The 12498-nt window shown below is 33.6% G+C and overlaps 1 protein-coding gene across 2 annotated transcripts in view; it reads right to left on the bottom strand.

Annotated features, from left to right (window-relative positions):
- The window catches only part of LOC123720346, a 112019-nt gene that overhangs the window by 18897 nt on the left and 80624 nt on the right, over window positions 1–12498 (bottom strand). For both annotated transcript variants that reach the window (XM_045676910.1, XM_045676909.1), the window contains one exon: window positions 10255–10807. In XM_045676910.1, coding sequence (XP_045532866.1) covers window positions 10255–10788 — 534 coding nt within the window. In that variant the 5' untranslated portion in view covers window positions 10789–10807. The remainder of the gene's footprint in view (window positions 1–10254; window positions 10808–12498) is intronic.

Below are 12498 nucleotides of genomic sequence, written 5' to 3'. Positions count from 1 at the left end.
CAAAACATGGCGATTAAAAAGAGTGGCGGAAAGTTTCTTACCAGTTCTTCTTGCCCGCTCTACGCACTTGACTTGTACTGGTAGTAAATGTAAATTTGTTTTCTGACATTCATAAGTGTACTTGTTATATACCTATATAAATAAAGTTATTTTGAGTTTGAGTTATGTACGTGTGTATGTGGGGTATGATTATGATGAGATATTCTTAATACTCACAAGTCAAGGCTTAAATAGTGGTCGATGTATGTCCGGGCTGCGCGATACAAAACTGAGATTTTTTGCATAGTTAGTGATAATGTGAGGAGATGAAACAAAGCATATAGTGATTTTGTAGCTCAGATGATATAACACTGGTTAGTAATAACCTTCAAATTCGAAATTCGAATTCCAGTAAATGTTAGCAATGTTGGTACCGCTGAATTAAGAATCGCACACATATAGAAGTTAATAATTTTAGCTGTTTATAACCTAGTTACACATGTAAATGCCAAAGTATCCCCCACTCTATAATCCTTTAGAAGTGAATATTTTAAGTTTTCTATAGATCTAAAGGCCTGCTCTATGCTTCCTGAAATCAGTCGGTAAATTTCGTAGCAAAGGGATCAATACATTCATAGCAAATAATTGATATAACATTAAAGTACTGTGTGAATTTGTGAGTACTGCGTCAAATGGAAATAAACTAACAGACAAATTCTTTAGCACTTTTGGAAACTCACATGTGTGTGAAAAATTCTAAACAGGCGCAGAAGTACGTCTAAAGTGCGTGACACGTTTAAATGTATGGTTTCGGCCGAATGAAAATCGCTACAATTAGCTAAAATGTTAGGGGAATTCTATTCAGATAATCACTTAGAAATAAACACATTATAAAATGTTCGTAACAATTTCGACAATCGTTTTTGTGAGTGTCATGTGATTGACAGTTTATTTTTATTGTCAATACACTTTGTTCGAAAAATTTGTCAATAGTTGTCACTGTAACATTTAAGATAATAACTAATATTACAGAACATATCTACTGTAAATTTTAATTATTTAATTTTATCATATTTCTTATATTATGTGTACAATAAAATAATGGACTTAAAGACACTTATACACATTTGGTATGGCGTCGTCGACGTAAGCAGATTTACTGCAATTTACCCCCCCCCCCCCTTCTTGTCAGCAAAAGTAAGCAAAGTTCTCAAGAATAATAGTCCAGATTTTCAGATACATGACTTGGTTCTTTTCAAACGAGTCACATGATGGAAAGGTCCAGAAGCCTAATGCAATGGGTCGACGGAGGAGGCCTATACCTATGAAGGGGATTTCTACTAAAATTTTAACTTATAATTGAATATATGTTATTTGTTTGTATAATAGTTTAGTCATATTTTTTTTTCATTCGTTGTAACTTTGTTCTAAGATACTTTTAGTCGCTGCGCTAGTAAGTTTATGATAATTTCCTAGAAATGAAGTAAATGAAGCCTGACCTCAGAATGTGGATTACAAAATAACAAACCTAAAACACAAAACAAATACAATACGAAATGATTTATCCCCAACATATCAAGTTCGACGCATAACTCCAATATTTCTTAAATCCCAACGGTCAAGATAAGACTTTCATAAAAACAGATAAGATCAAACACGGTCCCCGGGGACAGAGGGACCATTTGTCATGTCCCAATTCGAAGCATCCGTCATCGAGGTAAAGATTTAACTTCTATTCTAATGATATCGATCACGAGTCGATGGAATGGATAAAAAGTTTTAACAGCTGGAATGTTGACCATACAACAGTTTATTTGCTTTACAGGTTTACATGCTGCAGAAGCGACAGAAGTCCTGTGATAACACATCACCAGCTTCCCATCGAAGAAAATATTCACAGATATGACTACGTACTGTAACTAGTTTATCTTGTTCTTAGGGTAGGAAATTAAACACTCCAATGATGACTTGATTGATTATAATTCAATTGTTTGTAAGTGACTTAAAATCGCTACTGGCTTAACCATGAAAATACCTTTATGGCTAAAATATATTTTCATATATAAGTCAAATCTATAAATTATTGTTTTATCATAAACTCACTTGTGGTGCTTCATTAGGTACCTATCCTTCGATCCTTACTTATAATTTATTATTAGGCAATCCTTTTTATAGATCATATACTACAACCAAAATGATAATAGGAATACTGCGCCGTTTGAAGCTTAATGCTTTCCGACTTCATTTACAACCAAAGATAATAAAGCTCTTTGAATAAATTGAATAATTATTCACCCGTAAAAGTAAAATTGATGGTCACCCTGGCTATCGCCCGATCTTGCCGGTAGCGATTAGTCAATGCACCCTCTTTAATTAATAAAAACTCTTAGAAAAAGAATTGAATAAGGCTTTAATTAATTTCCAGCGTCTTTGTGAAGTTTTTCATAAATTATGATCATCCTAACCCAAACTTTGAGGGTCACATTGGAATTTAGACAATTTGCGGAACCGGAAGTCGTATTATGCGTAATGGATTCTTTTTATGAAAATTTTAACGAATATTATCTTGGAAATGAAGCATTTTATATGCCAAGAGTTCATATTACGTTTATATTATTCATGCGTTAATTTTGCGAAAAAATAGGGTTGCGGAACTGGGTGTTTGATACAGTATGGTCTGCGTACCTTACACATAAGGATAATGCGTTATGAAGTCACCGAAAACTTTTAAATGACTGCGGCTGTTCTAGCTGGTAATAACTTAAAGCTGAGTTACGTCCTTATTTAAAGTTATTTTTTTTAATTTGAGTTGATTTTGTCATAATAAATATAACTTTTTCTTTCCAAGCTGTGAGATGTGAAATCGATATTTCATAGATTTTGTTTGTTATCAAATAGTCATCATACATGTAGACGCACACAAATAAATCTTGTGTTGGATATCTAAGAAAGAATCAAAATCTTCATCCAATATCTATTCTAAACGATAAACTTAAAATAAATCAATGGCGCTACAACTTTTTATAGGTCTGGGCCTCAGATTTCTGTATCTGTTTCATGGTCTAACGCAAGCCGGTTTCCTCACGATGTTTTCCTTCACCGTTCGAGCTAATGTTAAATGCGCACATAGAAAGAAAATCCTTTGGTGCACAGCCGGAGATCGAAACTACGACCTCAGAGATGAGAGTCGCACGCTGTAGCCACTAGGCCAACACTGCTGTAAATGATAATGCTAGTTAAACATATATCCTAGATTGTGCGTCATACGAGGCGAGCTTTATTAAGGCGAGGCTGTACACTGACTTTTCTTTCCATACGCAATTCTAAAAAACAGCAAAGACCAAAAATCAACGTAAGACGCACATAAGGCGGACTAGATAAGAAAAATGTTAAAGCGCAGGAAGTTGTGTCCCTAATTGCCCCATGGAGAGTTGACTACTAGGTGTTTTAGGGAGATATTTTTCTAGTAAATTGTAATAATTAATCGACTTTTGCGATATCAGGTCCAGATCTTATACATGTTTATTCAGTACATTATTGTCATTATTTGCCTCCATAATCATTACTCAAAGGTATCTACATAATAAAAGAGCTATAATATTATGTGCATATTTAGACAAACTTGCTATATCATTTTAGTCAATTAAGCGAGTGAACATGAACGAAGTTGATCGCCAACTGTTTAAGGCATCGTCACACATTGTAAAACGAAAAAAAATGTGTTTTTGTTTTAAATCAACACTATTTAAACCTATAATACGATATACTTTACAATATTATTTATCTACAATACTGCTCGCTTAGAGATAGTGTTTGTTTTATTTAAAGTAATACATTTAGTCATAATATTACATTTAGTCAGTCATACAAAACTGGACAGTTAAAAATGTATAATTGTGATCACATGAGTAAGTCATCTCTCTAGTTAATATTAATATTAAGTTATTTTTTTGTTTAATTTTCAATTCATAACTTATTTGTTGTATACAAAAATATATTGCCCCAAGAAAAAATTACATTCCACAAACAAAAGAACAATTTTTTTTCCCCAACCATTAAAATATCAGTGCAACAACAAAAAGCTTAAAACTTAGGGTGGGTTGGATAAAGTGTTTTCATAATAATATAATTTAAACGCATGAGGATAATTCTAATTTTTTTAACTAAATTAAAAATGACTGATTGCGTGTGTGAGGTCCTTAACGAATAATATTATTCCTAAATAACATGGGCGCTTGAGTTTTTTAATTGTCTGTTTTCATTCGTTTCTGTGGGCGTGACAGACAACACGAAAATATGCGTTTAAACAATAGGAAACGTATATTATAATATATCCATGCGGTAGGCCCACAAAACCTGGAGGATTGTCCGCAGTGGTCTCAGCTACGTCATAATCTTTGTTTTGTGGTGGGTAGTAACCTTGCTTTGCCTTGTGTTGCACACAAATGGTCAGCAGTGACGAGGTATGAAATGCAGTGGCACCTTCTGTGAGCATGTTATGCTACAGAAGGAGGCGACAGAACGAGAGAGGGAGCGCTTTAAATCGAATCCTACAGGTAGAAGACGGGGTGTAAATAGGAGAAGATATGCCCATCTCCTACCTCCTATGTAGTGTCTACTGCACCTGAGGTTTTTGACTGTAACATGCCGTTGGGGTCCCGGTAGAATGCGCTAGCGATCCCGGAGCCTCTGTAACGCGGCTTTGTATAAATTACTCGAGGTGGTTTTAGTGGGTATTGTTCACCCAGTCTCTGATTTTGGCGTGGGTCTTTGAGGGCAGGGGATGCGCAAATGCATCTCCAGGGAGCGTTCAAGTATTACGTCACGCATTTTCTGGAAGATTCTTGACCCCCCTACCCCGTGAAACGTAACGCCGTAACGTTTCTGTTACCAACTCCAGTGACTCTTTAAACCTAAAACTTACCATTATGTGGTGCAAAGTACTGGAAAGTAGAAAACAATATCAACAATAACGTTTTACAAAAGAACCCCCCCCCCTCCAAATTCGTTACGTAATACTTGACGAATCACCGGAACCTCGGACATCAAAAAAGACCCACAAAACCTTCGTTTCAAAAGCTTAAAATAATTCATACATTTAAATAAAAGTACATTATACAGAAACAAATATTTTATATCGCGAAGTATGGAGAGAGTAACGTCATCCTAATGGTCGGTCTCCCTAGAGACTGTCTTTTGTGAACTAGCAAACTGTGGAATCGACTCCAGTTGGGGGTCTTCACTAGGAGATAACGATCTCCAATTGTTTAAAGAAAGAGTTAGAGACAAAGTTTATACTCCTCTCCTAAAGGCCGGCAATGCAACCATAAAATGGGATTCCATTGGCTGCGATGACTGTTATTTTTAGGTGTCCCGTAAGCTGGTTTGCTCCCGTATACTATAAAAAAATTCACTGACTAGTTTTGGCAAAAATGACAACGGTTTTCTTCAATACAAAATAAACAAGTACTAATTACACTGACTGGTATAAAAAATATTTAAAAATAGAATTCAGTTAAAGTTCAAGTAGAAATTAAAATATCACAGACGGTTTTCTTTGAAAAACGAAGCGAATGTTATAAACTTATCTTTATTTATATTACCCTGGGATTACAATCTAGATAATAAATTCTTATAAGCGAATTATAAGCTCAACTGGTCACAGATAAAAACCTTATACCACCTACAAATTTATATGAAGCTTAAACTTAATCCTAGCTAAGTGTGCACAGAATGATAAAAATAGTAGTCATATCTTTACGATAAGAGCAGCTACTCTTATCCCTGAGGTCGTAGGTTTGAACCCAGTACAAATGGATTCTTTTTTCTACGTGAGCATTTTACAGAGGGTGAAGGAATCGCCGGCATGCATTTATCCAAAACGATGGTGGCGTGTGAGGCACTAAAAGGCGATCTACTTAGCTTTTTGACTTGGCTAGGTAGTATTTTACTTAAGCCTCATTAGGCCTTTGAGCTATGACGTTTATAATATATCAGTATATCATAGCTTTATACTATCTATCTTTGACGTGTATATTACTTTTAAAGAAAACACTTTTTCAACGGATCGAAGCTATGTATTATTTTACATAATTAAAAAAAAATCCGACGTTTCGCGTGTACGTACGCTGTTAAGATCCCTAATTAAAAAAAATATGTAAAATAAATATAAGTTTATAAAAATAATAAGCTTTAATCCGTTGAAAAAGTGTTTTCTTTAAATGTGTAAAAGTTATGTTAATAAAATACAATACTATGTGTATTACTGTCAACTTTTATTTAAAAAATCCCATTTACCTAGTAATTTACAATTATAATTCATTGTAAATAATTAAACTTTGATTTTTGAAGTAACAGTCTAATGTTAAAATATGTCAAGCATTTTGAGCAAAATTAATTTCTTAGAAGGCTTCATACAACTGTTTAATTAAGACTGTGCCTCACCCAGGCCACCCGAGGATTCCTCGAAGTGTGAATCAACTCGGCGACTCTAAGAGATTGGTCTTATTAATTTGAACAACTCAATTCGCTAGACCGCAACAATTTAAAGGCCAATTAGGGAAAATTATGTCTTTGGACACCTAACGAGCGTGTCATTTTTAATTCGTAACAAATTTATTTACTTTGAAAACGGTTATATTTACGACATACGATTCGTTGAATTTAATATAAAATCGAGAGCAGGTCGCCCTGGATCGACAGAATGGAGAAGTACCTCTTTCAGCTGAAATCCAGCTATTAATGGTAAGTCTCACAGGACAGGGAGCGCTGGATATTTTAGAGAAATTGGGTGAAAATTAAGTCGACTTGGCCTACAAAGCGAAATGTCGAAACGCCGCAGCCAAGACAGTTATAATTTTAATTAATTTATAATTACTTAATAATAGTTTTCATTTAGTAGGCATGCTTTAAGCATAGATATAGGGGGAAATTTTATTACAGCCACTTTCGTATTTACCATTTTTGATAGATTTTTTACTGACCAATCAGTCGAAATAATTGTAAAAAATTGAGGTTGTATACATATTTACTTAAATACAAGTGGCACCTTTGATATCTGTTTCATGATATTTATTTTTCGTAATAGTCAATTTAAATATACTACAAAAGGATCTAAGGTCCTTTCTAAAATTCTTATGCCCCCCTATATGTAACATACATAATTTTTAACATATAAAATTGAAGTTATCACTTAAGAAACACAAATAATAGGATTTAGGAAACAAATTACTTGGAAATTGGTAATGAAACACAGTAAGTAGATTTTAAAACATATAATAAAAAAAACAGATTTACAAAGATTTTTTTAAAATATATACTTTATAATAATAAAGCCCCTTACTATAACTATCACATTTTGGGTTGAGACACATGAGCGAGTGTTAAACACGCATAGAACCAAAAGTCCATTGAAATCGCTCAAGACTACCCCGAGGAACAGTATGCCTTTAATATTATATTTGCACTACTTAGATATTAATAAAATATATCCTAAGACTATTAATAAATTAACAAAAAATACCGTCAAAACGTTGCATTAGCGTCGGCCTTACATGGTTTTAGGGGCGGTTATAAGCCATTTACTCTAACGCAAAAAAGGGTTACAAGTTTGACGTGTATCGTAGGTCCTAATCGGATTGACGGGTTTTGTTTAAGTTTTTTGTTTAAAAGGTAGTTTAAACGATGTCTTCGTTATTTTTGAAGGAGTTTTAAACCAGCTCGCTTTGATTCAGTTAATGTTGTATTAATTTAAATGAATTTCAGTTCACACGCTACGCGAAAATATGTAAATCTGAATTAATTGCTATTTGATATAATTGAATCACTTTAAATAAATATACCGTGTGGGCCTTAGGTTTCTGTATTTGTTTCATGATGTTTCAATCTAATAGGTGAGTAGGTGATCAGCCTCCTGTGCCTGACACGGCGTCTACTTTTCGGATCTAATGCTAGCTTTTTTCCTCACGATGTGTTCCGTCACTGTTGTGTTCTGTTTGCGTACATAGAGTCCATTGGTGCACAACCGGGGATCGAACCTGCGACTTCAGGGACGAGAGTCGCACGCTGAAACCACTAGGCCAACACTGCGCTGCATACTATAAGTATGTATAGGTTACTAAATATAGCTTCATCATGAAATTGATGGTTGATTTAGAAGTACCCAAAAAATGATGACTAACGCTGTCTCTAATTCTAAGATTACTGTTCTTAATGCCAGGTTTTAGGGCGAGAATGAAGTAAGTAAACATACTGTATCAATGTTAGCATTTCGTGTACTTACGAAATCTGAGCAATAAACCGTTACCTCAGACTTCCATAACTCCAAATAGAAAGTACATTTCGACTACTAGAGCGCGGTGATATGAGCGGGAATAATTTAGCTAACAGACGGATATGATTTTTTTTATCTCGATTTATATTTAAGATATTTGTCAATCATTCAGTCGCACCTATACATCTAATACAAGCCACAGAGACCAACTTTTTAAATTTGTTTAAATTTTTTATTTATTATTATTACTATGTCGGTTAAGAATGTTGGAAATATATATATATTGTGTGTTGGAAAGAAAAAGTACATATTAGTTTTCTTAATAGAATAATAAATTCCTTCCATGTGGTCAGTATTCGCTTTAGATTTATGTATCTGATTAATGATAATTATTTTTCTTAATATTTCTCTCATACATATACATCATACTGCAATAGGAGCTTTTGGGTCTAAGGCATTCTGATCACGAAGTTTTCATTCATTTCACGAGCGTCATAGTATAAACACAATTTGATGGAAAGAAAATAGTATGTATGTATTATTATTATAATGATCAATTTTATGAAAAACGTTATTGACATATACATATTTTTTAACATCTGCCAAACATTGTAATGTGTAAATAAAAAAACTGAGCGTCGTCTTAAAATTGCCTCAAATAATATAATCGTTTTATTAGGTTCGTTGGGAATGCGAGTGTAATAAGCGGCATCCGTACTCTACACACATTTAATCCAACTTAAAGGAAAGCTTTATAGACATCGTAAAAAACTTTGAGATCTTAAGATAAAATGTATTGTAGCCGCGCCTTCATTAAGTGCATTATACTAAATATTTACTTAGTTACTCGAAACCGCTTATTCATTACCATTCTAGGACAAAACATGGAAGAGATAAGATGGAGCGATACGTCACTGTATAGTAAGGGACAATAGGAGAAAGGAAGCATTTCGAAACGGCATTAAACAATAACCGTTATCTGATTTAAACGTAAAAACAAACTACGGTTTATCAAAAACACCTATTAATAAAAAGTTTTATCGTGCTTAAGTGACGGCTGTTGAAGATGCTACAGATAATGAATTTAAAGTGAACGTATCAAGTGAGGTAGGCAAAATTTGATTGCAGTTGAACAATTTAAAAGAACTACTAACCATTTTAGAGGTACGAGATGTAACATAAAATATAGAATTGCGGAAAGGAAATAAATATACAATTTAGTGAAATTGAAATTCTGAAAGAAGTAGTATTGGTACTGTCCAATAAGGAACTACTAAGCCTATACATTTCTCAAATATATGTTTTGATACGTATTCTTAATAATGAACCTATTTTATAATGTAAAAGCTCATTTATTCTGGAATTAGCGACTAAAAATATGATTTTTAATATTTCTAATGTCAGATATTAACTACTGAAGTAAGATTTTCGGATAGTCGTAAATGGCATAGTGCACTAATGACTTTGGAAACACTGATGACTCAAGAGAAAATTCAACTTTTAGTTTAAATGTCACGAATACTTTTATCACAAACGGTCTAAGTATAATTTGAAACGTGACTCATTTAAAATCTAAATAATGAGTACGTGTCACTTGCTCAAACGTCCAAACGCTTTGTCCAGATCGTTGCTAGATGAAGCGACATTCCAATTAGAATCCACATTAAGCTTGATATTTACAGATTTGCCTTAGCTTTTCTTAACATTAAACTGTGTATTATGATAAATAAGGAAAATGATTTGAGTTAAATATTCTTTACAATGGTATCAAAATATGAACGAAATCAAAACCTTACAAAAATTCATACAAACATTTAAAATGTGATACTGTATTTGTCTAGTTTCTATATAGATTGCATCAATCTACTAGTGTAATTCTAAATAGATTGTTTTAGGATCAAAGGGAGTCTTACAGTCTAAATAGCAGACCTAGATATAACTTTTAAGCGCGGCGGAGTAGGAAAGTTATAGCATTAGGACGTAAAATAAGAAAATAAACTTACTGGTTCCGTATCGCAGGTCTCCAGATCCGCTATCGGATCGTCCCCACAATAGTATTCCGCCTGTAGGAAAGGCGGCCGAGGCGGAGGAGGCAACAGGAATTCAGGAGGTGGTCCAAGACAATCACACTCCTTTAGGTCCGTGGGCTCCAGGTCCCACATATCGGATTTATCTAACTTAACACTATTCACAACCTCACTGTAATCACTAACACTCCAACTTGTATCACGTATGACGCGTTTCACTTCATTTGTAGTCCTTTCTTTTATTATATTAGCTATGTAAAGTTCGTCATCAACGTCGCTCCATACGTTGTTTCTGACTTCTTCGAAGTCATTTTCTTCCGGCTCTGTTGCTATAACTGTATTGATGATATTAGCTTGTAATTGATCAATATCACTATGCAGATCATTATCTTCTGCCGTATCTACGTCTGCGTTACGCAAAAGCTTTTGGCTAGCATGTTTGCTCCAGGTATAACTTGTCCAAGAAGCGTACGGTGACGCTTTATTTGGACCTCCTTTATACCTTTCCATGCGCGGCGTTCCTCGTTATCTGTAAAAATAAATACAATGTTAAATAAATAATCAACGATACGGCAACCAATTTAAAATCTGACAGCGAATGTAACGATTCTCGTCAAGAATCGAAGCACTTATTATTTAATAGAAGAGTAACACCTCATTTTGTATTACAAAGACGCCGCAATTAGAGACTACTAGATCCGAAGGCACAATGGATGCCTTAGTGTCGATATCATCTGGCCTCACGAGTTATTTTAATTTATTTTTTATCACATCAATTTGAGTGGATACTTTTCTAGCGGCTCGGGACGTCGATTCTACAGATTGAAGTCCAATGTTTTTTTTTATTTAGATTGCTGTTTTAAGTTCTCAATTGTTTTGATTGACAGACATTTGGATTCAAAATATGATTATTATTCATACGGTTGAGATGGGGTCGTAGAACTGTAAAAATATATTATATGCTTATTGTTTATATAAAGATTATTTAAATAAGGACCGTAATCTCAATAATTGCTTGCATTGAGTTGGATTTTAAATTCGTTGATATCATAAATCAAACTGAAGAGTAATTCACATAAACAATTATGAGTAAATGGTATTTAATGGTTATTTGTTGTTATAGTCCTCACATGTTTTGTAATGAAGTCCCTCGGCCGCATCTTTTTGTTTGGGCGCAATTTATTCACATCTATTCCATAAGAACAGCGCTTGCCTGATGGCTTTAGCGTGCTCTCGTAGGGGGTCGTAGGTTTTAACTCCGGCTGTGTACCAATAGACTTTCTTTCTATGTGCGTAATTAACACTCGTGCGATGAAAGACGACATTGTGAGGAGACCGGCATGCCTCAAATCCAAAGAGTCATTCGATTGTGTCAAGCACAGCCTGATTATCCTATTAGACAACATACATACTGATCTCAGAGGCTCAGATTTAAAAAGGTTTTACTGTTTTTATGATATTAATATATTAATTTAAAAGTTTAGTTTAATAGTTATTTTTAGTGTTCATTTATTAGTAGTTTGTTATGTACTGGTATAAGAATGTACAACAAGAAAGGCTTTTATTATTTATTATTATATTAATTTTAAATTACATAGGTGAATTGTTAATTATGATTTTATGTAAATTGACTGAAACCACGTTTATAAAATGAAGAGTTCACAATTCTTTCCAAAATACAAATGCGGGCGATATTGCATGCAATATAAAAATTATTACGTCCCAACGATTCATAATTTTCTCTCTAATAATTAACAGTTATTACGGTATATTTATACAACAATATAAAAATAAACAACTGTGTAACGTGAAAGTCAGGTCGTTAGGTCAAACGGTCAAAGGCGACATTGTCAAGTTAATTGTCATTTAAAACGTTTTTAGCTTTTACTGAGAGTAATGAACCTAAATTATTTTGCATAATTATTTTCAGCTTTGTCTGTCAAAGCACTTTTATGTTATTTTGTATACAATTTATAAAGAGCCTTTGAAACCTATATGGTATATTGTTTTGATAAAGAACTAACAAACATGAATACTATCTAGTTCACAGCACAAAAGGTGTGTTAACTAATAAAACCAGTAGCACTGTTCATATGAAAATTTAATATAGTATGCGGCATCAATCAACCATGGCTTATTAACGAAATCACTAAATTTCTTTGTATGTAAAGATTTAAGAAAAATATTTTTTGCTCTGGGCAATTCATCACCAAATTTAAT

Source organism: Pieris brassicae, chromosome 2 (assembly GCF_905147105.1).
Source record: "Pieris brassicae chromosome 2, ilPieBrab1.1, whole genome shotgun sequence".
NCBI classification, from domain to species: Eukaryota; Metazoa; Arthropoda; class Insecta; order Lepidoptera; family Pieridae; genus Pieris; species Pieris brassicae.
Note: the sequence above shows the minus strand (reverse complement) of the source record. Positions and strands in the feature narration are given on the sequence as shown.